This window comes from Pleurodeles waltl, chromosome 2_2, assembly GCF_031143425.1.
Source record: "Pleurodeles waltl isolate 20211129_DDA chromosome 2_2, aPleWal1.hap1.20221129, whole genome shotgun sequence".
Classification (NCBI taxonomy): Eukaryota; Metazoa; Chordata; class Amphibia; order Caudata; family Salamandridae; genus Pleurodeles; species Pleurodeles waltl.
In genome coordinates, this window is record NC_090439.1 from 212,821,399 (window position 1) to 212,845,654 (window position 24,256).

At 48.0% G+C, this 24,256-nt stretch overlaps 1 protein-coding gene across 1 annotated transcript in view; it reads left to right on the forward strand.

The window, feature by feature from the left end:
• The window catches only part of DNAH5 (dynein axonemal heavy chain 5), a 4,110,061-nt gene that overhangs the window by 2,677,804 nt on the left and 1,408,001 nt on the right, over window positions 1-24,256 (forward strand). The window contains exon 41 of the mRNA XM_069219645.1: window positions 12,917-13,070. Coding sequence (XP_069075746.1) covers window positions 12,917-13,070 — 154 coding nt within the window. The remainder of the gene's footprint in view (window positions 1-12,916; window positions 13,071-24,256) is intronic.

The window sequence follows — 24,256 nt, forward strand, 5'->3', positions numbered from 1 at the left end:
CCTTTTCAAACTCTGCCAAAAGCTCCTGGAGCTGTATTTTGGTAGGTTTGGGGCCCATTGTTATTTTCTTTATTTTACAGAGTGACCTTAGCTCCCTCATCTTAAGATGGAGGTAAGGTGTGGTGTCGAGTTCCACCACAGTCACATCTGTGCTAGACATTTTGCTTCTAAAAGTTGGAATACTTTTTAAGAATCTACAACTGGTTCTAGAATCTAATTCAAACTTTTACAAACTTTTAAACTCTAAAAGAAATGCTAAACAGGATCTAACACAAGGCCCTAGCAGGTCTTTTAAGAATTTAGAAAACTTTTCAAATTGCAAAAATCAATTTCTAATGACAATTTTGGAATTTGTCGTGTGATCAGGTATTGGCTGAGTAGTCCAGCAAATGCAAAGTCTTGTACCCCACCGCTGATCCACCAATGTAGGAAGTTGGCTCTGTATGTGCTATTTCAAAGTAAGGAATAGCATGCACAGAGTCCAAGGGTTCCCCTTAGAGGTAAAATAGTGGTAAAAATAGATAATACTAATGCTCTATTTTGTGGTAGTGTGGTCGAGCAGTAGGCTTATCCAAGGAGTAGTGTTAAGCATTTGTTGTACATACACATAGACAATAAATGAGGTACACACACTCAGAGACAAATCCAGCCAATAGGTTTTTATATAGAAAAATATCTTTTCTTAGTTTATTTTAGGAACCACAGGTTCAAATTCTACATGTAATATCTCATTCGAAAGGTATTGCAGGTAAGTACTTTAGGAACTTCAAATCATCAAAATTGCATGTATACTTTTCAAGTTATTCGCAAATAGCTGTTTTAAAAGTGGACACAGTGCAATTTTCACAGTTCCTAGGGGAGGTAAGTATTTGTTAGGTTAACCAGGTAAGTAAGACACTTACAGGGCTTAGTTCTTGGTCCAAGGTAGCCCACCGTTGGGGGTTCAGAGCAACCCCAAAGTCACCACACCAGCAGTTCAGGGCCGGTCAGGTGCAGAGTTCAAAGTGGTGCCCAAAACACATAGGCTAGAACGGAGAGAAGGGGGGTGCCCCGGTTCCGGTCTGCTTGCAGGTAAGTACCCGCGTTTTCGGAGGGCAGACCAGGGGGGTTTTGTAGGGCACCGGGGGGGACACAAGTCCACACAGAAATTTCACCCTCAGCAGCGTGGGGGCGGCCGGGTGCAGTGTAGGAACAGGCGTCGGGTTCGCAATGTTAGTCTATGAGAGATCTCGGGATCTCTTCAGCGCTGCAGGCAGGCAAGGGGGGGATTCCTCGGGGAAACCTCCACTTGGGCAAGGGAGAGGGACTCCTGGGGGTCACTTCTCCAGTGAAAGTCCGGTCCTTCAGGTCCTGGGGGCTGCGGGTGCAGGGTCTCTCCCAGGCGTCGGGACTTTAGGTTCAAAGAGTCGCGGTCAGGGGAAGCCTCGGGATTCCCTCTGCAGGCGGCGCTGTGGGGGCTCAGGGGGGACAGGTTTTGGTACTCACAGTATCAGAGTAGTCCTGGGGTCCCTCCTGAGGTGTCGGTTCTCCACCAGCCGAGTCGGGGTCGCCGGGTGCAGTGTTGCAAGTCTCACGCTTCTTGCGGGGAGCTTGCAGGGTTCTTTAAAGCTGCTGGAAACAAAGTTGCAGCTTTTCTTGGAGCAGGTCCGCTGTCCTCGGGAGTTTCTTGTCTTTTCGAAGCAGGGGCAGTCCTCAGAGGATGTCGAGGTCGCTGGTCCCTTTGGAAGGCGTCGCTGGAGCAGGATCTTTGGAAGGCAGGAGACAGGCCGGTGAGTTTCTGGAGCCAAGGCAGTTGTCGTCTTCTGGTCTTCCGCTGCAGGGATTTTCAGCTAGGCAGTCCTTCTTCTTGTAGTTGCAGGAATCTAATTTTCTAGGGTTCAGGGTAGCCCTTAAATACTAAATTTAAGGGTGTGTTTAGGTCTGGGGGGTTAGTAGCCAATGGCTACTAGCCCTGAGGGTGGGTACACCCTCTTTGTGCCTCCTCCCAAGGGGAGGGGGTCACAATCCTAACCCTATTGGGGGAATCCTCCATCTGCAAGATGGAGGATTTCTAAAAGTTAGAGTCACCTCAGCTCAGGACACCTTAGGGGCTGTCCTGACTGGCCAGTGACTCCTCCTTGTTATTCTCATTATTTTCTCCGGCCTTGCCGCCAAAAGTGGGGCCTGGCCGGAGGGGGCGGGCAACTCCACTAGCTGGAGTGTCCTGCTGGGTTGGCACAAAGGAGGTGTGACAATTCCTGCCTGGGAGAGGTGTTAGCATCTCCACCCAGTGCAGGCTTTGTTACTGGCCTCAGAGTGACAAAGGCACTCTCCCCATGGGGCCAGCAACATGTCTCGGTTTGTGGCAGGCTGCTAAAACTAGTCAGCCTACACAGATAGTCGGTTAAGTTTCAGGGGGCACCTCTAAGGTGCCCTCTGTGGTGTATTTTACAATAAAATGTACACTGGCATCAGTGTGCATTTATTGTGCTGAGAAGTTTGATACCAAACTTCCCAGTTTTCAGTGTAGCCATTATGGTGCTGTGGAGTTCGTGTTTGACAGACTCCCAGACCATATACTCTTATGGCTACCCTGCACTTACAATGTCTAAGGTTTTATTTAGACACTGTAGGGGTACCATGCTCATGCACTGGTACCCTCACCTATGGTATAGTGCACCCTGCCTTAGGGCTGTAAGGCCTGCTAGAGGGGTGTCTTACCTATACTGCATAGGCAGTGAGAGGCTGGCATGGCACCCTGAGGGGAGTGCCATGTCGACTTACTCGTTTTGTCCTCACTAGCACACACAAGCTGGCAAGCAGTGTGTCTGTGCTGAGTGAGAGGTCTCCAGGGTGGCATAAGACATGCTGCAGCCCTTAGAGACCTTCCTTGGCATCAGGGCCCTTGGTACTAGAAGTACCAGTTACAAGGGACTTATCTGGATGCCAGGGTCTGCCAATTGTGGATACAAAAGTACAGGTTAGGGAAAGAACACTGGTGCTGGGGCCTGGTTAGCAGGCCTCAGCACACTTTCAATTGTAAACATAGCATCAGCAAAGGCAAAAAGTCAGGGGGCAACCATGCCAAGGAGGCATTTCCTTACATTCAGCAATTCAATTTGTCAGTCATTTGTCACCGTCAGCGTCTCCCATGTCAGCCTACCTAACCAAGATTACCATCAGCATGTGGCTCTTTATGCGAAAAACAATTTACATAAAACATTATTTGGAAAAGATCTATCTAAAGAGAGAGAAAATCTATTCTGAAACAGCGCAGTTAGCACCTAGAAGAAAAGGCACAAAAATTGTCAGTCACATTTTCGTAGCTACCTATCCAGGATGGATTAGCAACAAGTCAGTCTTCGTCCCCAGGTCATCAGTCGTCAGCTACGTATCAGGCTTGCAGAGTGTAAGCTCAGTTATCAGCACTTTGGACAGTGTCTCCTTACGTCATTAACTTTCTCCTCGCAGTTCTGATTTCGCTTCCCTTGTCATTACTTTTTATTAGGGTCTCCAAGTCCGTCCCACTAATTGCTAATTGGTCAGTCTTGTCAGAAGTTATGATTCTAACCTATAGTTTTTATTTACCGAATCTAAATTTCTGCTTAGGCTTCAGGTTCCATAAATTTGATTGGTCCTTTTGGTGAGGAGAACATCATGCAGCTCTTCAGGTAACAAATTTGTTGCATCTATAGTCTTTAGTCAGTGCCTCTATTGTTCAAGTCCTGGGAAAGTACATTTTACACTACACATAATTGTATCAATTTGAATTCATCATCTACTGTCCGCTGGTACATTGCAAAATGTTCTAGCAGAGCCATCTGAACTTTGCACAGTTCAAGGTCCTTCACTCCGGTTACCAGTCTTCGCAAGCCTTGTCGAGTCTTCACATTGTAAGCAGGCAAGGCCCAGTGGAACCAGGGCTTTAGTCCGGCTAAGTTAAGAATGGTAATTAACACAAAACATAAGTTATACATCCAATTATGATATATTAATACATTTTTCATGGATTTTCTAATTATTTAGCATCTGTTAATTCACATGGTGACCACTCCCCGTGGGCAAATTTTCTATTACACGCGTTATTTTCTAATATTAATTCTCTACACGTTTTTCTCATTAATAAACACACATTAATCAATAGAAATTTCTTGAATTAGCATATCTGCTCCATCACTATCCAAGATGGATCAGCAACAAGTCAGTCTTCGTCTTCAGGTCATCAATTGGTCAGCTACGGATCAGGCTCACAGAGTATAAGCCCAACTATCAGCACATCGGACAGCGTCTCTTGACGTCATCAACTTTCTCCTCACAGTTCTGATTCCCTCCCCCTTGTCATGACTTTTTATTAGGGTCTCCCAGTCCATCCCGTTAATTGCTAATTGGTCAGTCTTGTCGGAAGTTATGACGCTAACCTATAGTTTTTGTTTACCAAATCTTTAATTTTGCATAGGCCTCGTGTCCCGTAAAACTGATTGGTCCTTCTTGCGATGAGAACATCATCCGGCTCTCCAGGTAACTAAATTGTTGCATACGAGTCTTTAGTCAGTGCTTCAATTGTTCGAGCACTGGGAAAGTGCATTTCGCCTATACTACACATAATTGTATCAAATTGTCTTCATCATCTCCTGTCTGTTGGTACATTTGCAGAATGTTCTAGCTGAGCGACTTGAACTCTGAGCGGTTCAAGGTTGCTATCCACGGTTACCAGTCCAGTGCAAGATTTTTCGAAGTCTCCACATTATGAGCAAGCAAGGCCAAGCGAAACCAGGCCTTTAGTCTGGCTAATTTAAGAATATGAATTAACATAAAACATAGGTTATACATCCAGTTATGATGTATTAGTGCTTTTTTTTATTTATTTTGTTATACATTTTTCCATTATTTTGCATCTGTTAATACATATGGTGACCACTCTCCGACAGCACATTTTCGATTATACACATTATTTTCTAATATAAATTTCTCATTAATAAACACACCTTGATCATGAGCAATTTCTTTAATTAGAATATCTGCTCCATCACTATGATGGAGCTTACTGGTTGTGTTGGTGGTAAATGCACACAGAAAACCCATAATATTGGAGAGTTGGGGGAGGGTGACATTCTCCAGATTTCAAAGACCCAGTTGCAGCAGATGATTGACCAGGCTGTGGAGGTGAAACATCTTAGGATTGAGGTGGATGGTGACATGGATGCCTCCCCAAACGGAAAATATGTTTAGGGAAAGACTTTTCAGGACATGCTGATTCATAATAAGAGAAGTCCTGGGATTTTATCAGAAGACTTCCCTGGATGATGATTTTCATGCTCAGTATATTGGTGCTTCTCCTGATGATTTGCTTCTCCACAAGGTCTAAAGGACATTATCCTGAAGGAATGGAAAGAGGCGGATAAACATAATGTTCCCCAGTTTTCGAATAAACTGTACTTCCTGTGGAGTTTTGAGGAGGTTTTTCCTTCCATCTCTGAAGGGAATGCCTTCCTTTCATCCATGGTGTCTGGTTCCTTCGTGTCTTTGGAAGAGGCTACATTGTGAGACCCACTGGAGAGGAAGGTGCCTTGTAGCATTCTTATACAGCAGCAGCATTTCCGGCTAGTACTTATGCTGGTTACGCTTAGTAGGTTCTGCTGAATTTATTTTTAGAAACTGTATGATGTCATCCAAACTCAGGAGTATTCACATCCGTTTTGACTCAAATGGATGTCCTGTCACAATTGTTTGTCTGATGCCACCATTGATAATTTATGGGCTCATGCCTTGGAAATTGGGGGCAAACTTTGTTTGGTAGTTCAAAATCCTGACAATCCAACCAGTCAGGTCAGCCCGCTGCCCAGCCTTCTTCACAGGGGCAATCTAGTGGGAAATTACTATATGGCCAAGGAGGCTCTTTAGACTTTGTTTCCCGAGCAATGGAGGTGGTTTGTGTCAGATCATTAGGTGCTGTTTATTTTGTTGGAGGTATACAGGATTCCTTTTCGTCGTCGTCCTCCTCCAGTGTTCCGTGTTACCCCCATTATCAGGGAATCCAGTAAAAGGGCTGCTCTTCTGGATGGTGTGGAAAACCTGGTCCTGAAAAAGACTGTGTTCAAAGTTCTTCCAGGCCAGGAGGGTCGCGGCCTCTATTCCATTCTGTTTTCAGTTCAAAAAGGAGGTGGCTCATTTAGGCCTTTTATGGACCTCAAATTCTTGAACAAGTTTGTTCAACTGGACCCTTTCTGTATGATATTTCTGCAGAGGATCATTCCTCTGGCTCACCAAGCGGACTACCTGGCGACACTCAACTTGGAGGATGCCTATTTCCATGCTACTATCCATCACCTCAGTCAACAGCTTCTTCGAGTTCTCTGTGCAGAGGAGGCACTTCCAGTTTCAGGCGTTGCCATTTGCCCTGTCAACAGCACCTTGGACCTTCACTAATGTATTGGCTCCTGGAGTAGCTGTACTGAAGCTTAAGGGATTTTCTTTATTCCCTTATATCGATGATTGGCTAATATGTGGCTCTTCTTTTCTGAAGACTCAGGAGGCAGTGACAACGTAATTTTTCCAAGTCTCTGGGATTCAATATCAAATTCACCAATTCACATCTGATGCCTTCCCAACAGAGACTGGATGTTTCCTCCTGTGTACAGGATCTGTGTTCTACAGTCAAATGTTCGGACATTGATATCTCTGTCATCTGCACAATGGATGCCAGTCAGTGGAAATGGGGCACAACGCTGGGGGAGCAGGAGGTTCAGGGTCCTTGGTCCAGGGCAAACAGTTGCCAATCTTCAGATTGGAGGGAATTGGCTGCAAATTGGGAGGCAATCCAGTTCTTCCAGCCCATGCTTCGGAATCATTGTCTGGTGGTACGCACCAATGATCAGGTGGCACGTTATTACCTCAGTCGCCAGTTGAATTCCCTGGCATCTCAGATTTTTACATGGTGGACACCCATCTTTTGTCCTTGTCTGCAGTGTATATCCAGTGGGAACTCAACTTCCATGCAGATGTTCTAAGCCGCAGTATATTTTCATTGGTCTTCTTCCATCTACTGATGGCTGTGTTCCATCAGATACATCTGTTCTGGGGTTCCCCATGTTTGGATCTGATTGCCAACTGTACCAGTGCATTGCTTCCTCTCTTGTGCTCGGGTCAGATCAACCACGGAGCTTGGGTGGTGGATGCTCTATCCTTTCCTTGGCCGAAGGGTCTGCTTTACATTTTCCCCCCAATTCCCCTTCTTCCAAGGGTGCTACAGATGATTCTGGAAGAGACATTATCAGTGATTCCGATTGCCCCATTTTGGCCATATCACCCCTGGTTTCCATTGATATGGGAGTTGTCCGGAGGTCAGTTTTTTAGGTTCCCTTTCATTCCATTGTCTCTGCAGTCTCCCCACCTGTCGCTCAGTGAGCTCTGCAGTTGACGGCTTGGTTCTTGAACCGCAGTCCTTAGAGAGGCTGGGTTATTATAGTGGAGTGGAAGTGGACATTCAGTCCTCCAGGAAACCGTTTACCATTTCTTCCTATTGAAGGAACTGGGGTTCTTTCTGGAAATGGGCTTCTGTTCATGATTATAACCCGTTGTCTGGTGACCCTTTTCGTATTCTTGATTTTCTTCGGGATGGGTTTCTTAAGAATTTGGCTCCTTCGACATTGGCCGCTCAGTAGTTGGCTATTAGAGATTTTAGTTTTTTTCTGGTGAGTTTGATAATTGTTTCCTTTGGTCATCCTGCTGTTTCGGCGTTTTAGACTGAAACGGCCTCCTCTGCATTCAGTTTCTCCAGTATGGAATTTACCCACGGTTCTTCGGGGGTTACAGCTGACCCCGTTTGAACCTTGGGATAGTTGTCCTTTGCTTTGGCTATCTGCATCTATAAAATTGTTTTTCTATTTTTTATGTCAATTACGTCTGCATGGGGGTAAGGGGAACTTAGAGCTCTCCACCTTTAGAGATGCTCATGGAGAGGAATGTGAATCTGCCCTGGACTAACAGGGCTGATTGTGTTATGGTCAGCCTACTCACACTTCCAAGTCTGTCACGCGGATTTCATTTTTAGGCAGCTTTGATGTTTTTATGTTTTGAAAGGGTGTGACAGCAAATTAACACCAGGCTTTCAACCCACTTAAAACACTGCTGCTTCCCCCCTTGTAATTGGGCTTGGAAGCACTCAGACAGTCTTAATTAATTTATAACAGTGCTTGACAATATGCACCTGGGACAGTATATTTCATACACTCCTGTCTAATTTACTATCCTTATAGCCAAATAACAGATTATGATGTATACAAAATGAATTAGCTCTGGGAGTTTATTGAACGATTGCCATTCTCGAGTTTAGTCTGTGAAACTGATTTTCATCTTGCGGTGGAAGAGGCAGTGGAAGGAGACAGTGGTTCACATAAGAGTTCAGATCCAAACATTAGAAAAAAACTTTACTAAAGGAAAGTAACACTGCAGGCTTGGGAAAATGATAGGTCGAATACGATCCATCACCCATAGCAGGGGACGCACTTTGAGAAACATTTTATGTCCTAGCTACATTGCGCCTCTTCCCCTAACTTACACACAAGGTTGGGTACCTAAGAAACCTGCTGGTTTCTACAAATGTGGCTGCTGCATTTTGTGCCAATTCGCACTCAACAGCACCCTGACTTTCACACACAATACGGGAACAACCTACCATGTTAGACAATTCATCAATGACAATACAAAATACACAGTCTCCTGCATCATCAGTGTATGTGGACTGATCTATGTGGGTAGTACTATACGCCCTCTTAAGGAACGTATCCAGGAACACATTAGAGCAATCAGGAACTACAATCCTAGCTATCCCCTTGCTGTATACTTCAATTTCAAACATGACGAATCTGATATTCCTGGCATTAGATTTTATGGCATAACTCATGACACTCAGGCCCTCATTCTGACCTTGGCGGTCTTTTCGCAAGACCGCTGAGTTACCGCCGCGGTGAAGACCGCCGACCGCGGCGGTGTGCCGCTGTGCGCATTCTGACCGCTGGGAGCGTTCCGCCGGAAAACCGCCAGCAGCCACACTGGCGGTCGGCGGGAAAGTGGAGACTGGTCAACCTCCACCGCCACGCCAGCAGAACACCGCCCACAGAATTACGACCCACATTTCTGTGTGGCGGTCTTCTGTTGGCGGTCTTCTGTTGGCGGTCACGTCCCTATGGCTCCCGTCGCCTCCCGGAGGACCAACGCACAAGGTAAGTTGATCGTCCGTGAGGGGAGGGGGTGGGGGGGTGTTGTGTGATGTGGGCGTGCATGGGGGTGTGCGTGTGAGTGTGTAGAGGGGTGCTGCTGTGTCTATGGGTAATGTGTGCTGTTCGGCAGGTGCGCATGTCGGCATGTATGTGTGCGGGTATGTGTCCCCGTTGTGTATGTGTGTGTAGGGGGTGTGTATATGTGCATGTTGGGGGTGTGTGCATGTCGGGGTACATGTATGTACATGTCGGGGTGGGGGTGGGGAGGGGGTTCGTACCACCTCTGGGGGGTGGCAGGGGGGTGGAGGGTGTGGGGGGAGGACTCGGGTGGGTAGTGGGGGGTGGGGGAGACCCCTATCAGTGCCAGGGAAGGAATTCCCTGGCCCCGATAGTGCTTACCGCCATGGTTCGCACGGCGGTTCCCGCCCGCAAGAAACCGCGGCGGTAGGCAGGGTCATAATACCCTTGGCGGTCTTGGGACGACCGCCGGGCCGGAGTGCGCAAACTCCAGCCCCGCGGTCATGACCGCCGCGGCGGTCGGAGTGGAGAAGTAGCGGTCGGTCGCGGCGGGGACCGCCGCGGTCAGAATGCCATTTTTAATACCGCCGGTCTGTTCGCGGTCCGACCGCCGTCTCTCCGCCGACCGCCAGGGTCAGAATGAGGGCCTCAGTCTCCCAGATTGGGAGACAGGACTAAGGAACTGCACAAATGTGAAGCAAAATGGATACTTAACTACGAGCTGTAGAAAAAGGTCTAAACATTGACAGGGAACTCCACATGTTCCTGACGTAGTTTAACTCCGTATTATTCTGCATCATGAGGACTTACCCGGCTTTGATATGTAACCAGACACACATTATGCCAACCTTGTATCTTTTACTTACCTTATTAAATTGTATACCAGGTAATCCAACATGTAATTATTACTATTCTTGTGACACTATGGGGGTCATTCTGACCCTGGCGGTAATTACCGCCATGGCGGAGGTCGGCGGTAGCACCGCCAACAGGCTGGCGGTGCACCGCTGGGCATTCTGACCGCGGCGGTTCAGCCGCGGCCAGAAACGGAAAGTCGGCGGTGTCCCGCCGACTTTCCGCTGCCCTTGAGAATCCTCCATGGTGGCGGAGCGCGCTCCGCCGCCATGGGGATTCTGACACCCCCTACCGCCATCCAGTTCCTGCTCAATTCTGAGCCGGCGTCCTCGTGGGAAGGGTGTTTCCCGCTGGGCTGGCAGGCGGACTTTCGGCGGTCGCCCGCCAGCCCAGTGGGAAAGCCAGAATGACCGCCGCGGTCTTTTGACCGCGGAGCGGTCTTTCGGCGGGAACCGCGTGGCGGGCGGCGACTGCCGTCCGCCGCGGTCAGAATCACCCCCTATGGGTCATAACCGTGTGTTGTTTTCCCTTCTCTATATTGGATGCTAACTGTTTGTATAAACGTAACTATGCCGTTACGTGATTGTATGATACATTGTCTGTAACAACTGGCTTCCTCGCTTTACTGTTGCAAACTGTATACTTACTATATGTGATTGACTCTGTCAATTGTGGGTACAATACCTCTCTCTCTCCCGTTCTGGGTCATTATCTTGAACTCTTGACTTTGCTTGTAAATTTGTATGCTGTTAACTTTGCTTGTAAATTTATATGCTGTTTTCTTTTCGACCTTTTTTGTCTTGGGTTACAACCGTGGGCATCTACTATTGGTTCACTTGGACTAACACTGCCCGGTAATACTTGGGCCTTGTTTTCAAACTACGTTCATAGACAACTGTTCCCTTAATTCTGCATTACTCGTTTCACCCTACTCTAATTCATCCGGTTAACCAGTCGCTTGCTTACATTATGGACCTTATTTCACCTATTTCAACCACTTGGTCTTATATATATAATTTTTTTCAGTTGAATTAGATTGTTCTCTAATCTTTACCTTGGCACTCAATTTAGTACGTTCTATGGACTTTTGCTCCCGCATTCCATATTATGTTATTCATCGACTCTTACATATCCGATGTTGCTTTTTTCTCTTCCAATATGGCTGCCATTTTACCCATTCATTCTGATGGTCCATACTTAGACCACATTCTAGCCCTGCTGTTACGTGCAAGCCGCCAATTACTATTTAAATCATCTACATACCCTACGCTATTGTTTACACCAGACTGACGGCTATCTCCCTTATACCACTTTTAGGTAAGGGATGCCCATTACGCTTTTCTAATCGGTTCGCTGGCTGCGACATGGACGTTCTAATACGGAAGTTTTTTTTATCTTTGTAAACAAAATTGTTTTGACTCCGGTTTGTGGCTCTGCAGTCCACAACGAGGCATTACCGGATAACTCCCTAGCCCTCTAATCTAATTCCGTTCCAACTCAGCATTACTGCTTGTTTTATGCTTTCTGTTTTTAATCCCAACACAAATAGGCAGATACCTTTAACGTCATTATGAAATTTTTACACTTAGCGGTACTCTTGTTCGAGGTTTTCAAAAAACGTTTTAAGGTGGCACATTTGCATCAACCATACCACGTAACCGGCCAGCTTCTCTTCTTCATTTTAAGATTATCCACTGACTAATTCAAATTTACTGCCATGCAAGGAGATTTCTACCTAAGTGGACTACTGCTTTACCTGGCACATTCAGTTTTTTTTCATATGGGCTACACCGCCTTAATATTTTAATACTTCCTCCTGACCTCACCAATTTAGAAAAGTACGCTTAATTTTCAAGCCTCAGCATCCTGCCTCCTTCCCCTTTTTTTCAGGACTTACCAAGGTCATGGGATTTCACCTACCAAATTACTTTTCTCGCTTCTTATTCTTTGTCCCTTCTCTCCTCTCTCTCTTTTCAGACCCCACCGCATTATCCTACCTCACCTAAATTGAATATTCCATATTACCAGTCGAGGTAGGCTTTTCAGCCATACTTCTCTGCATTATCAATTCATTTAGAAGCTACTTGGGACGCACTTGATATCGTAACTGCTTGTTTTCAATTACACTTCGGTCTTTTCATTTTTTTAATCTCAATAAACTTTTTTAGCCACTCACGGTTTATCACTTGCTTTTACGGTCTCCACTCTCTCTCACCCTCGTTTCAAGTTTTAATAATATTATATATGGGTTGGCACCTCTCGTTTACATACTCGGTCACTTTTGTCATGTCTGCAAACTTACTAAATTTGGTCTTTTACTTTATGTCTAATAAATCTAGACAAATCTCTGTACTGTATATTTCTTACAGCCTTGATGAAGTCACTGTTGTGACAAAACACGTGTTGGCTGTGCTTGATTCACCGTACTTCTGGACACACGACCTTTGGTCCGAATAAACAATTCTCTGGAACACTAAGAGGAGTGCTGTACTCTTCATTAACAAATTTGCTACACACAAGCTTATACCCGTACTCTGCTACTTCTTATGCTTTGAGAGCTATGAGTGCTATGGTCGCATTTGTTCATAACACTGCAAGCATGTTCCCCTGTCAAAATTGGCTGAAATTGTATTCTCCTCAGGCCGCTGCACACTGAATTCTGCTTTAATGGTAAACTATTTCTGCTGCTGGTGCCTCAGCCAGTTCAGTTGTCTTTCTGGCAAAATGCAGGAATTGTCACAATTATTTAAAAATGAAATGTATAGTATATAAACGTGATGTGTTATGAAAATATCTTCACTGTGATGATCTATACATTAAATACGTTTTTCTACAACTGTTTTCAGGTGGAAGCAGCAGGGCTGATTAGTCACCCTCCATGGACGCTGAAAATAATCCAGTTATTTGAGACCCAAAGAGTGAGACATGGTATGATGACTCTGGGACCGAGCGGGGCTGGTAAAACAACCTGTATCCAGACATTGATGAAAGCAATGGCAGGTACTAGAAGAGCAGATTTGTTTCAGAACATGATTCTTTGTACTGGAGTAAATGTGCGCTGAAAAGCCCCCCAACAGTTTAACTTCTTCTTAAACATGGCCAGGGCTGACTCCTCGTATATTCGTATTTGGTATGGGGAGGTTGTTTGGAGAAACACAACATTACCACAGGTATCACAAATTTGAATTCCTAAGAACTCTAACTGAATATGCCGCCTTACTCCAATCTGCACAAAGAAGGAGGACCGTCACTCAAGCTTATTAGAGATTTCAATATATTAGCTCCACCAAACATGACACTGCACACAATATGTTTTGGCCAAGAACACTGTGTCAAATAGTGTGTGTTGATAGTTCGCCCACATATACGTTTTTAAAAAAAAGATAGAAAGATAGAAAAGACAGATACTTGGAACTGTGTCAACTTTATCTGAGGGTTTGCAACAGTTAAAATTCTCTTCCTCAGGCCTCTGCTCTCTAAATTGAAAATATAGCATGGTTTCATCTTTCTCAATTTTAGTTCTCCATCTCCCCTCTTTGTTTTTTGTGTGATCCTGTCAGTGTCATAATAGACTACCTTTTTAAAGTTTATGATTATTTACTTTGTTGTAGTGTCTAGCAAAAGGAAAGTCATTGGTGTGCTGTTTTATACCACACATGTGCCCTAAAATCAGTTATTAATTGAGTGTATGGTGCTGCCTGCATACATTCTATTGCAAGGGCCGACAAGCTCATACCACAACATCAGAATTGCATGCAACACATTTCTTGATCTTTTTGTTTTTCTTTGTACTGAAACTTTAAATTCCTATCCATTATGCCTTAATTTACAGGCTTTACACTTACACATTAATGGAGTCCACAAATCTAATCCAGCCTTTATTACTATCCAAACAGCTCCTTGGTAGTGTGTCTCCCAGAAAATGACTCCTCCTTGATGTAATCATAGAGAAAGATGAGATATTGGTATTGGTACCAATGACCAGATAGGTTTTAAATGATACCCATTGTTTGGACATAGGCCCTCATTACAACCCTGGCGGTTGGTGATAAAGCGGCAGTAACACCGCAAACAGGCCAGCTGTAAGAAAAATGGAATTACGACCATGGCGGAAACTGCCCACACAGGGAGCCACTTTAACACACCGACCGCCACGGCGGTAGCAACTAACACCGCTGCAGTGACCGCCAACAGCCAGACGGAAGACAATGCACTGCCCACAGTATTACAACACGCCTCTCCGCCACCTTTTTTGGGGTGGTACCAATGACATCAAAAGCACAGTGGAAAGAGTACACAGAAGTCAAAGGACTCACCTCTGGAGACTCAAAGAAGAAACACGCGGGCGAAGACGACCACGGTGAGTACTGCCGCCTAGCACACAAGGGAGGGGGGAAGAAAAAGAGAGTGACACACACACGCAACACGCAACACCCCATCCCCAACACCATACACACAAACAGATGCAGTAACATTATATTTTCACCCCGTACCCCTCAGGAATAATGCAAGGACCAAAGGAATTGATTAAAGTGAGTGTAATAAGATCAAATAGTAGAAATTTGTGCTTCAAAATTAAAACAGTATATACATACATACAAATGGAGGGGCACTGCCTAGTCCTCAGTGTCCATGGGCCACAGGGCCACATCACATAGGCCAAGGCCCCACTTGACTCCTGCAACAACACAAAGAGAACACTGCAGGGGCATCAGGTTGAAAATACACAGGCACCTCATGGGGACGGGGGCACCTCAGCCAGAAGATGGTACAACACCACTGGTCCTGGAGGTGGCAACATGCCCATCACTCTGTCCTGGGGAGTGCAAAGCCACAGTCTCTCAAGTGGGTGGTTTGCCCACTGCTTGGTCCTGGGGAGTGCAAAGCCACAATATCTCAAGTGGTTGGTTTGCCCACTGCTTGGTCCTGGGGAGTGCAGGGCCACAGTCTCTCTAGTGGGTGATTTGCCCACTGGTTCTGGAGGGGGCCTTGTGCCCAGTATCTTTCATCCTAGCAAGGGGCGGGGATGGGGGTATGACTTCTTCCACTGGTTCTGGAGGAGAACTTATGCCCAGTGTTCTTCATCCTGGCAAGGATGAGGTGAGTGGATGGCTTCTTCCACTGGTTCTGGAGGGGGCCTTGTGCCCAGTGTGCTTCATACTGGCAAGGATGGGATGAGTGGATGGCTTCTTCCACTGGTTCTGGAGGGGGCCTTGTACCCTGTGATGCAGCACTTGGGGTTTGCAATGTCACAGTCTCTCACCTGGGTGTCACACCTACAGGATTTGCAGGATCCAGGACACACTACAGCCCATGGAGGCAGGACTACACACTGCCCGCCGGCGGTGATGGCTGCTCAGTGGTGGCAGTGTCGGGGTTGGTTTTGGGGATGCCAGTGGTGGGGGGAGGCTCCAGCCCTTCCCCTGCAGCGTCGGACGGCTGCCCACTGGGGCTGCTGCTGCTGGCAGTGGTACTGGTGGTGGTGCAGGCAGTGGTGGGGGGAGGCTCCAGCCCTTCCACTGCAGCCTCGGATGGCTGCCCACTGGGGCTGCTGCTGCTGTTGGCGGTGCTGGTAGCGGTGCTGGTGTCTGGGATGCCAGTGGTGGGGGGAGGCTCCAGCCCTTCCCCTGCAGCCTCGGATGGCTGCCCACAGGGGCTGCTGGTGGCGATTCTGGTGGTGGTGCTGGTGTCAGGGATGCCAGTGGTGGGGGGAGGCTCCAGCCCTTCCCCTGCAGCATCAGACTGCTGCCCACTGGGGCTGCTGCTGCTGGGAGTGGTGCTGGTGGCAGTGCAGGCAGTGGTGGGGGGAGGCTCCAGCCCTTCCCCTGCAGCCTCGGACAGCAGCTCACTGGGGCTGCTGCTGCAACTGTTGGCGTTGCTGGTGGCAGTGCTGGTGTCGGGGATGCCAGTGGTGGGGGGATGCTCCAACACTTCCCCTGCAGCCTCGGATGGCTGAACTGCCATGGTTGGTGGTGGGGGCTCAGAATCAGTCCCAGCACCCGGCCTCCTGTCCTTCCTGCCTGCAGGTGCAGGCCCCTTGCCCTTCCCTTTCGCAGATGGTGGTGCCTCCTTGCCCTTCTCCTTGGCAGCTGGTGGTGCCTCCTTGCACGTCCCCTTGGCAGCTGGTAGGGCCTCCTTGCCCTTCCCCTTGGTAGCTGGTGGTGCCTCCTTGTCCTTCTCCTTGGCAGCTGGCGGTGCGTCCTTGCCCTTCCCCTTGGCAGCTGGTGGTGCCTCCTTGCCCTTCCCTTTGTCAGCTGGTTCAGGCACACTGTCAGTGCTGATGGCTGGTTCCCTGGAGCCTCTGCCACCTGCAGTAGGTGCCGACACTACTGTGACCGTGGACTGGGTGGCTGAGGTGCTCGCCTGTGTTCTGACCACCCTGGCCCGACATGAAGGACTGGGGGTTAGGGAAGAGGTCAACGGCAGAGAGGAAAAGCTTCTTAGGGACACTGGGGTGGGAAGAGGGTGAAAGTTTGGAGTGGAGGAAGAGGGAGTGGTTGTAGGAGGTGTCTGTCTGCTGTGTTTGGGTGCAGGTGCATGGGCTGGATGCTGTTGTGAGGTGGATGGCTGTTGGGTGTATGAGTGCATGTGTCTGTGTACTTTGGGAGGAGGGGGCACAGACACATTGGGAGAGGACACAGGGGATGTGTGCATGGATGTGGGGGTGGTGACTGCTAGTGAGGGGTATGTATAAATAGGCGTGATGGTGATGGGGGTAGTGGATGAGGATGTAGTACATGCAGGTGTGAGTGGACGCTACTGGAAGGGTGGTGGACGAGGATGAGGAGGGGGACTCAGTGGAGGCAGTGGATGTTGGTATGTCTGCATCTGGATGGTGTTTGTGTGAGTGCCTGTGCGATGATGTGTGGTGCTTGTGTTTGCCTGAGCCACTCCTGTGGATTGTCTTGGGTGCATGCTGGTCTGAATGTGTGCTTGGGATAGGTTGGAGTTGAGGGGAATGGGACTGGGTAGAGGAAGTTGGAGGGGAGAGGCTAGAGACAGGGACAATGGTTGCCATCAGGGAGGAGTCCAGAGCCTGGATTGATCTCTGTTGGGCCGCCATGCCAGAGTGAATGCCCTCCAGAAATGCATTTGTTTGTTGCAAATGGCCTGCCGGCCCCTGGATGGCATTCACTATGGTTGACTGCCCAATCGAGATGGATCGCAGGAGGTCAATAGCCTCTTAACTCAGGGCAGCAGGGCTAACTGGGGCAGGGCCTTAGGTGCCAGGGGTGAAGGAGATGCCCACCCTCTTGGGTGAGCAGGCACGGGAAACACACTGAGGGGCTGCTGGGAAGTCGGTGCTGGTACGGGGGTGGCAGCTGTACCTGTAGTTGGGGTGGGCACAGAGGTGTCCACCACAAGCAGAGAGCTTCCATCGGAGGAGGTATCACTGTCCGAACTTTCCCCCTAGTGCCCTCACCGTCGGTGGATTCGGCCTCCTGGGCCCTGTGGGATGCAGCTCCCTCCGTCGCCGGTGCCTCCTCCTTCAGATGATGCTAAGGCACATAAGGAAAAGGTGACAAAACAAAAAGAGAGGGGAAGAGACAAAGGATACACTTGGTCAATAGCAGCAACAACTACACCGTTGGCGGACGCGACACACACACACACACAGGGAACAGCCCTACACACTAGGCAAAGCACTACCAGTCACAATGCTAGTCACCAGGCCATGGACAGGAATACCTAACGCCAATAGCAGCATACCTGACACCCAGAGACCCCTGCCCAGTAGTGGATGCCTACTAGCTTGGTAGGTGGTGGTGTTCATCAGCCCCTGCCCAACATGGGACCTACCCTGCAATGTCTGGCCTAGGGGCACCCACAGGCCCACATCCCCCACCTGGAGACCACCCCACCACGCTCAAGTAGTATATTGGGAAACTGTACTCACCCCTTTGTGGCTGCTGTGATGCACTCAAGTGCCCATCTAGCTCCGGATAGGCCACCGCTAGTATGCAGGTCATGGGGGGGGTCAGGGTTCGACAGGCACCCCTTCCTCGTTGGGAGGCCATCCCCAGCTGGGCCTCCACCATCTTCCTTGCCCAGTGTCTCAGGTCCTCCCACAGTTTGCGACAGTGAGTGCTCCGCACGTCCTTGGCGATGGCGCGCCATATACCTTTTTTCTGATGGGCACTGACCTGCAGAAAAATAAACATAAAAAAAGTGTCAGTCATACCGTCCGGCCTGTTACACTAATAGCCCACCATTGCCCTCCCATCCCCTTACGCACAGACATTGCCCCCCATACATGCAGCTCGCTGGCCAGAACCCTTCCACCAAACCCCCCTACATGAGGCCCTCACACACAGCACTCCATGCATCCATGCCCCTTGCATAGTGCTCACAGTCTACTCACCTGTTTGGAGGCCCATACAGCATTCGGTACTGGTGTAGGACCCCATCCACCAGTCTCTCCAACTCCGCAGCGGTGAAGGCAGGGGCCCTTTCCCCAGTCACACGAGCCATGGTCGTTTCTAGACACAGGTCACAGCAGCACTTCCAGTGTAGGTCCACTCCTGTTGAAGGTCAGGTAGCAAGTCAGTGAACAGATAGAAAATGGCGGTCACGTCCGCGGCGGTGCATACTGTCACCGCCGGCATACATCACCATTGGCCACTGTAACCTATAGGGCCCAATGACAACCAATGAGGAGTTGCACGGCAGTACGCGACCGCCTCCCGCAACGGCGCCTACGTCAGCGGCATTACCTCATTTTCACATGTCCATCCACACATGACAGGCGGACGCCATTTCAGGGGGGGAGCAGGCCATGGCACCGAACTGCGTCACAGTACATATAGGCACCATTTGGGCCTATCCAACAACATACTGTTACAGTCACAACATGCAATGCAGTGTAGTGTTTGGAAATGTGGAATACTGACCAGCTGCTCCCTGTTTTGCCCCCTAGATTGCGACCGCTACGGATGAATAGTAGATGGAGACATCCTCCCGTTTACAGGCCCCTGGTGGACTTGGCAACAATGGAGGACAGGCACATTATCCTCACCTAGAAACTGGACAGGGACACAATTAAAGAGCTGTGTGCCCAGTGGGAGCCAGACCTGATATCTGGTATCTGCAAAGCCCACTGGGATTCCCCCCTCTTGTGCAAGTCCTATCTGTGCTCCATTTCTTGGCAACTGGCTCCTTCCAAGTGACAGTGGGCTTGGCATCGGGAATGTCTCAGCCAATGTTCTCAATAGTGCTGACCAGAGTGTTGGCTGCCCTGATTAAACACATGCACAGCTACATTGTTTTCTCCCAGGTGGAGGATTTGGCCACAGTGAAAGCTGATTTCTATGCAATGGGACATATCCCCAACATTATTGGGGCTATTGATGGTACACATATTGCATTTGTGCCCCCCCCCCCCCGGAGAAATGAACAGGTGTTCAGAAATCAAAAGAGCTTTCACTTGATGAATGTGCAGATAGTGTGCCTAGCGGTCAAGTACATCTCCCATGTCAATGCAAAGTATCCTCGGTCTGTGCATGATGCCTATATCCTGAGGAATAGCAGCATCCCAGATGTGATAGCTCAACTCCAGAGGCGCCGGGTGTGGCTAATAGGTGAGCCCATGGTTCCCACCCAGTATATGTTGGTGTATGGGTATGGTGTTGGCCATAAGGGTTAGTGTTGGGCTAACAGGTATCCCTCGATATTTGGAGGTGACTCTGGTTACCCCAACCTCTCATGGCTGCTGACCCCTGTGAGGAATCCCAGGACAAGGGCACAGGAACGTTACAATGAGGCACATGGGCGTACAAGAAGAATAATAGAGAGGACATTCGGCCTTCTGAAGGCCAGGTTTCGTTGCCTCCATCTAACAGGTGGATCCCTGTACAACTCACCCAAGAAGGTGTGCCAGATCATCGTGGCATGCTGCATGTTGCCTAACCTTGCCTTGAGACGCCAGGTGCCTTTTCTGCAGGAGGATGAGGCTGGATATGAGCGTGTGGCAGTAGTGGACCCTGTGGACAGTGAAGATGAGGAGGCAGAGAATGAGGATGACAGAACAGCTATTATACGACTGTACTTCCTGTGACACACAGGTAAGACACAGTAACTTCACTTTGCATTGACAGTTTGGTATTTGACTTTGTACATGACAGGCAGATTCTCCCAATTCTATGGCCACTTACTGTACCCTTTGGCATCTCTATTTTCATGTATCTGTGCCCCACTCTGACACCTGGTATGTTGACTGCAGCCAACTACAGGTCATTCCTATGTATACATTACTGTACAGTTGTATTGCATGTTTTAAACCTTGTTAAATGAATACATACTGAAATCATTTGACATATTCCATATTTGTATTTTTTCAAAAGGTGTTTATTTAAGTGCTAATAAGTAGAGGGGTATGTGCAATGTGCTGGGGTGATGGTGGAGGAAAGTCCAGGATAGAGTCCAGTCTCTTTGTATCACAGTTGCATTGCCCAAGGGGGCGTAGGAAGTGGAGCAATGGCAGTTCAGGGTGGACAGGGGGACAGAGTGGGACACAAGGGTGACAATCAGGAGATGCTCATTTCCTGGCATGGGTCTTGGCAATGTTCTCTGGCTTCTGCCTGGATTGCAGGGTCTGTTTGCAGGTGGTTCTCCTTCTGCATGGGGAGTGGTGCTGGTGGCCTGTTTCTGTGGCGGGGCCTCCTGTCCATAAGCGTCACCGGAGGTGGAGGGCTGTTCATCGATGTGGCTAGTGTCAGCGGCCCGGTGGTGGGCCACTGCCTCCCTCATGGTGTTGGCCATATCAGCCAGCACCCCTGCAATGGTGACCAGGGTGGTGTGGATGTCCTTCAGGTCCTCCCTGATCCCCAGGGACTCTCCCTCCTGCAGCCGCTGGGCCTCCTGCAACTTGTCCAGTATCTGGCCCATCGTCTCCTGGGAATGGTGGTATGCTCCCTGGATGTTGGTGAGTGCCTCCCAGAGAGTCGGTTCCCTGGGCCTGTCCTCCCCCTGTTGCACAGCAGTCCTCCCAGCTTCCCCTTTGTCCTGTGCCTCTGTCCCCTGAACCGTGTGCCCACGCCACTGACCCCAGGTCCCTGATCATCCTGTGTTTGTGGGGTTGCCTGGGGTCCCTGTAGTGGTGGCCACACTGCTGACTTGACGTGTTCTGGGGACAGAGATATGGGCCCGCTGGGTGGGTGCTGTGCTGGTGTTTCCTGATGGGGGATGCTCTGTGGTGGTATGGGACTGTGCCTAGGTATCCGACTGTCTGGAGATCCCTGATGGGCCGGGTTGGTCATCCAGATCCAGGCGTCCAAAGCTGTTGTCATTATTGTGGGCCTCTTCTGTGGGGGGACTGGATGTTGCTGGCACCTCCACTCCGGTGACGTTGTGTGGGGGACCTGTGGGGATGTAAATGCAGTGTTATTGTTTCTGCGTGTGACATCTTGTGCATGGGTGTGTTGCCCTGTATGGTTGTGATTGCCCTGTCAGCTTTGCGTTGTGTGAATAGTGATTTTGTGGGCTAGGTGATTCTCTCTAATGTGCATGCTTCAGTGATGGGTGTCCTTGCAAAGCTGTGAGTGATGTCCATGTATTGGTGGTACATGCAGGGCTTGGTATTGGGATGGGTGGGGTGTGATAGTAGGGGTGGGGTGAGAGGGGTGAGGGTAGGGATGGGGGTATGTGATGGTATGCAGGTAGGGGGGGTGATAGTAATAGAGATTTGACTTACCAGAGTCCAGTCCTCCTGCTACTCCTGCTAGGCCCTCAGGTTGCAGTATTGCCAAGACTTGCTCCTCCCATGTTGTTAGTTGTGGGGGAGGAGGTGGGGGTCCACTGCCAGTCCTCTGTACAGCTATCTGGTGTCTTGCAACCACGGAACGTACCTTCCCCCGTAGGTCGTTCCACCTCTTCCTGATGTCATCCCTTGTCCTGGGGTGCTGTCCCACGGCGTTGACCCTGTACACGATTCTCTGCCATAGCTCCATCTTCCTTGCAATGGATGTCTGCTGCACCTGTGATCCGAATAGCTGTGGCTCTTCCCGGATGATTTCCTCCACCATGACCCTTAGCTCCTCCTCTGAGAACCTGAGGTGTTTTTGTGGTGCCATGGTTGTAGTGTGTGTGGTGTGTGTGAAGGTGTGTTGGGTGATGTGTTGAGGTGTGTGCTGTAAGGTGCGTGGATGGTGTATGGGTGATGGTGTTATGTGCCTCTGGTTCTGTGAGTGCTCTTGGTGTCTTCCTCTCTCTGTTGTCAATTTATTTGGGCCGTAAAGGGTTTTGGGAAGTGTGTGTGTTTTATAGTGGTGTATGGGTGTCAGGTGTGTGTAGTTTGAATTGTCCAATGTAGTGTTGTTTTGTATTTGTGTGTGTATTTTGAGCGCGGCGGCATGTACCACCAACGGTTTACCGCGGTTGAATCTCCTCCGCAGTGATTCGTGGGTCATAATGCTGTGGGCTTAGTTCTGTTGGCGAAACGGTGTGGGTTTTGGTACTGCCAGTTTATCACTGACCTTTGGGCTGGCGGACTTGTGTGTGTGGCTGTATAGTAACGGATTGCTATGTGTGGGTCAAAATATGGGTAGCGGTAAACCGCAGTGGCTGCGGTATGTTGGTGGCAGTTGGCATGGCGGTAAGCAGGACTTACCGCCAATGTCATAATGAGGGCCATAATGTCTCACATTTTCATGTTCTTTAGAGAAGGTTGAAATTAATGTAAGACATCGTTGCCTGTTAGTTTCTTTATTGACTACACATAGCAGGACCCTCCCCCCCCCGTTTTATAACTTTGCCTTTTCCACAGCCTTATTAAGAAAACAAACTTGAGAAACCATGATTGTTAGAGTGCCTAAACACTATTTCTTGTTCATTAAGAAAAATCCATTTCTGTGCTGCAGTTGTGCTTTGCCCTGAGCAAAACCCAATAGCAGATGCCCAATTTCAAACCCTTAGAGTGGCTGCCTGTTGCATGGAGAAGGATGATGCCTGCTGTAGTTTTGTGGTTCAGTGTTGTATTAAATTTATCTTCCTCTACAGTTACCTTTATGTCTAAAAATGCGCAATCTGCTTAAATGACTTGAAATTTTAGATTCAATTGGTTCTTGTTTATTTCTTCTACAGACCTCTTCTTTAGTCCTTACAGATTATAAAAAGATCACCAATAAGTCTGTACCAAAGTATCACATGCTTGGTACATATTTCCTCAAATGAATTACAGAGCACCTGCTGCACCCACCAGTCCACGAATAAATTGACTTAGCTGGTGTCAAAGCAGATGCCCACAACAGTCCCCTTGTTATGTTTGTAAATGTCATAATTGAAATAATTAATACAAATTATTTTCAAGTCAGAAGTTCATTATTTTGAGGATCATCTCTGTTGGCGCAAAATATGCCATTGGTCATGCTCTCATTAAATACAAGTTGGGATGCCATGTTTGTCAATTATGCTAGTGTAAAATGTATTTTAATCCAGTGGCATCAAAATGTAATCTGGTTCCCCTTGTATATTTAGGATTTTGCTTAGAAAGTCTCTTGTATCTTTAATATGTTTTGGTAAATTCATTACAAATGCTCCTAAAAAGAAGTCTATACATTTAGATCTATTTCTGGCATTCTCCAATTTAATTGATGGCATTAAAATATTCTTGTGTAGAGATCTTACAGTAACATTGTTCTTCACTGAGTTGTGTTAAAGCCTCTGCAACTTATATTTCTATACTCATAAGTACAATAGTCCCTCCTTTGTCTGATGGTTAAATCATCACATTGTTGTCATTCTTCAAGCCTTTAAGTGCTTTCCATTCACATAACTTTCCTGTGTTTCTGCTATTTTGATGATATTCAGTCTCTTTCGGTCTTGAATTAATGCCACCTGATAGGTATAAATAGCATCATATGGAAAGATTCGGATTCAATATTGACTGGCATTTGAAGCCACTTAAACAGTGTCTATTCAAATTTACTCACAGTTCATCCATTTTTTTAATAAATGCCTTCATATTCATTATTGTATTATCATTCTCTAAAGAAACCTTAGTGAATAGCATTGCAATGTTGCTGATGATTATGCCTGAATCCATGTAGGTATACCTTTGTCGAAACACAAGGGATTTCTTTCTTTATTGTCAGTTGATGAGTTTTTGTCAATTTCTATTTGCATGTATATTTAAAAATATCAATTCTACTTTGCACATAGTTGTAGTTGAAGTTAGGGTGAAATGTTAAATC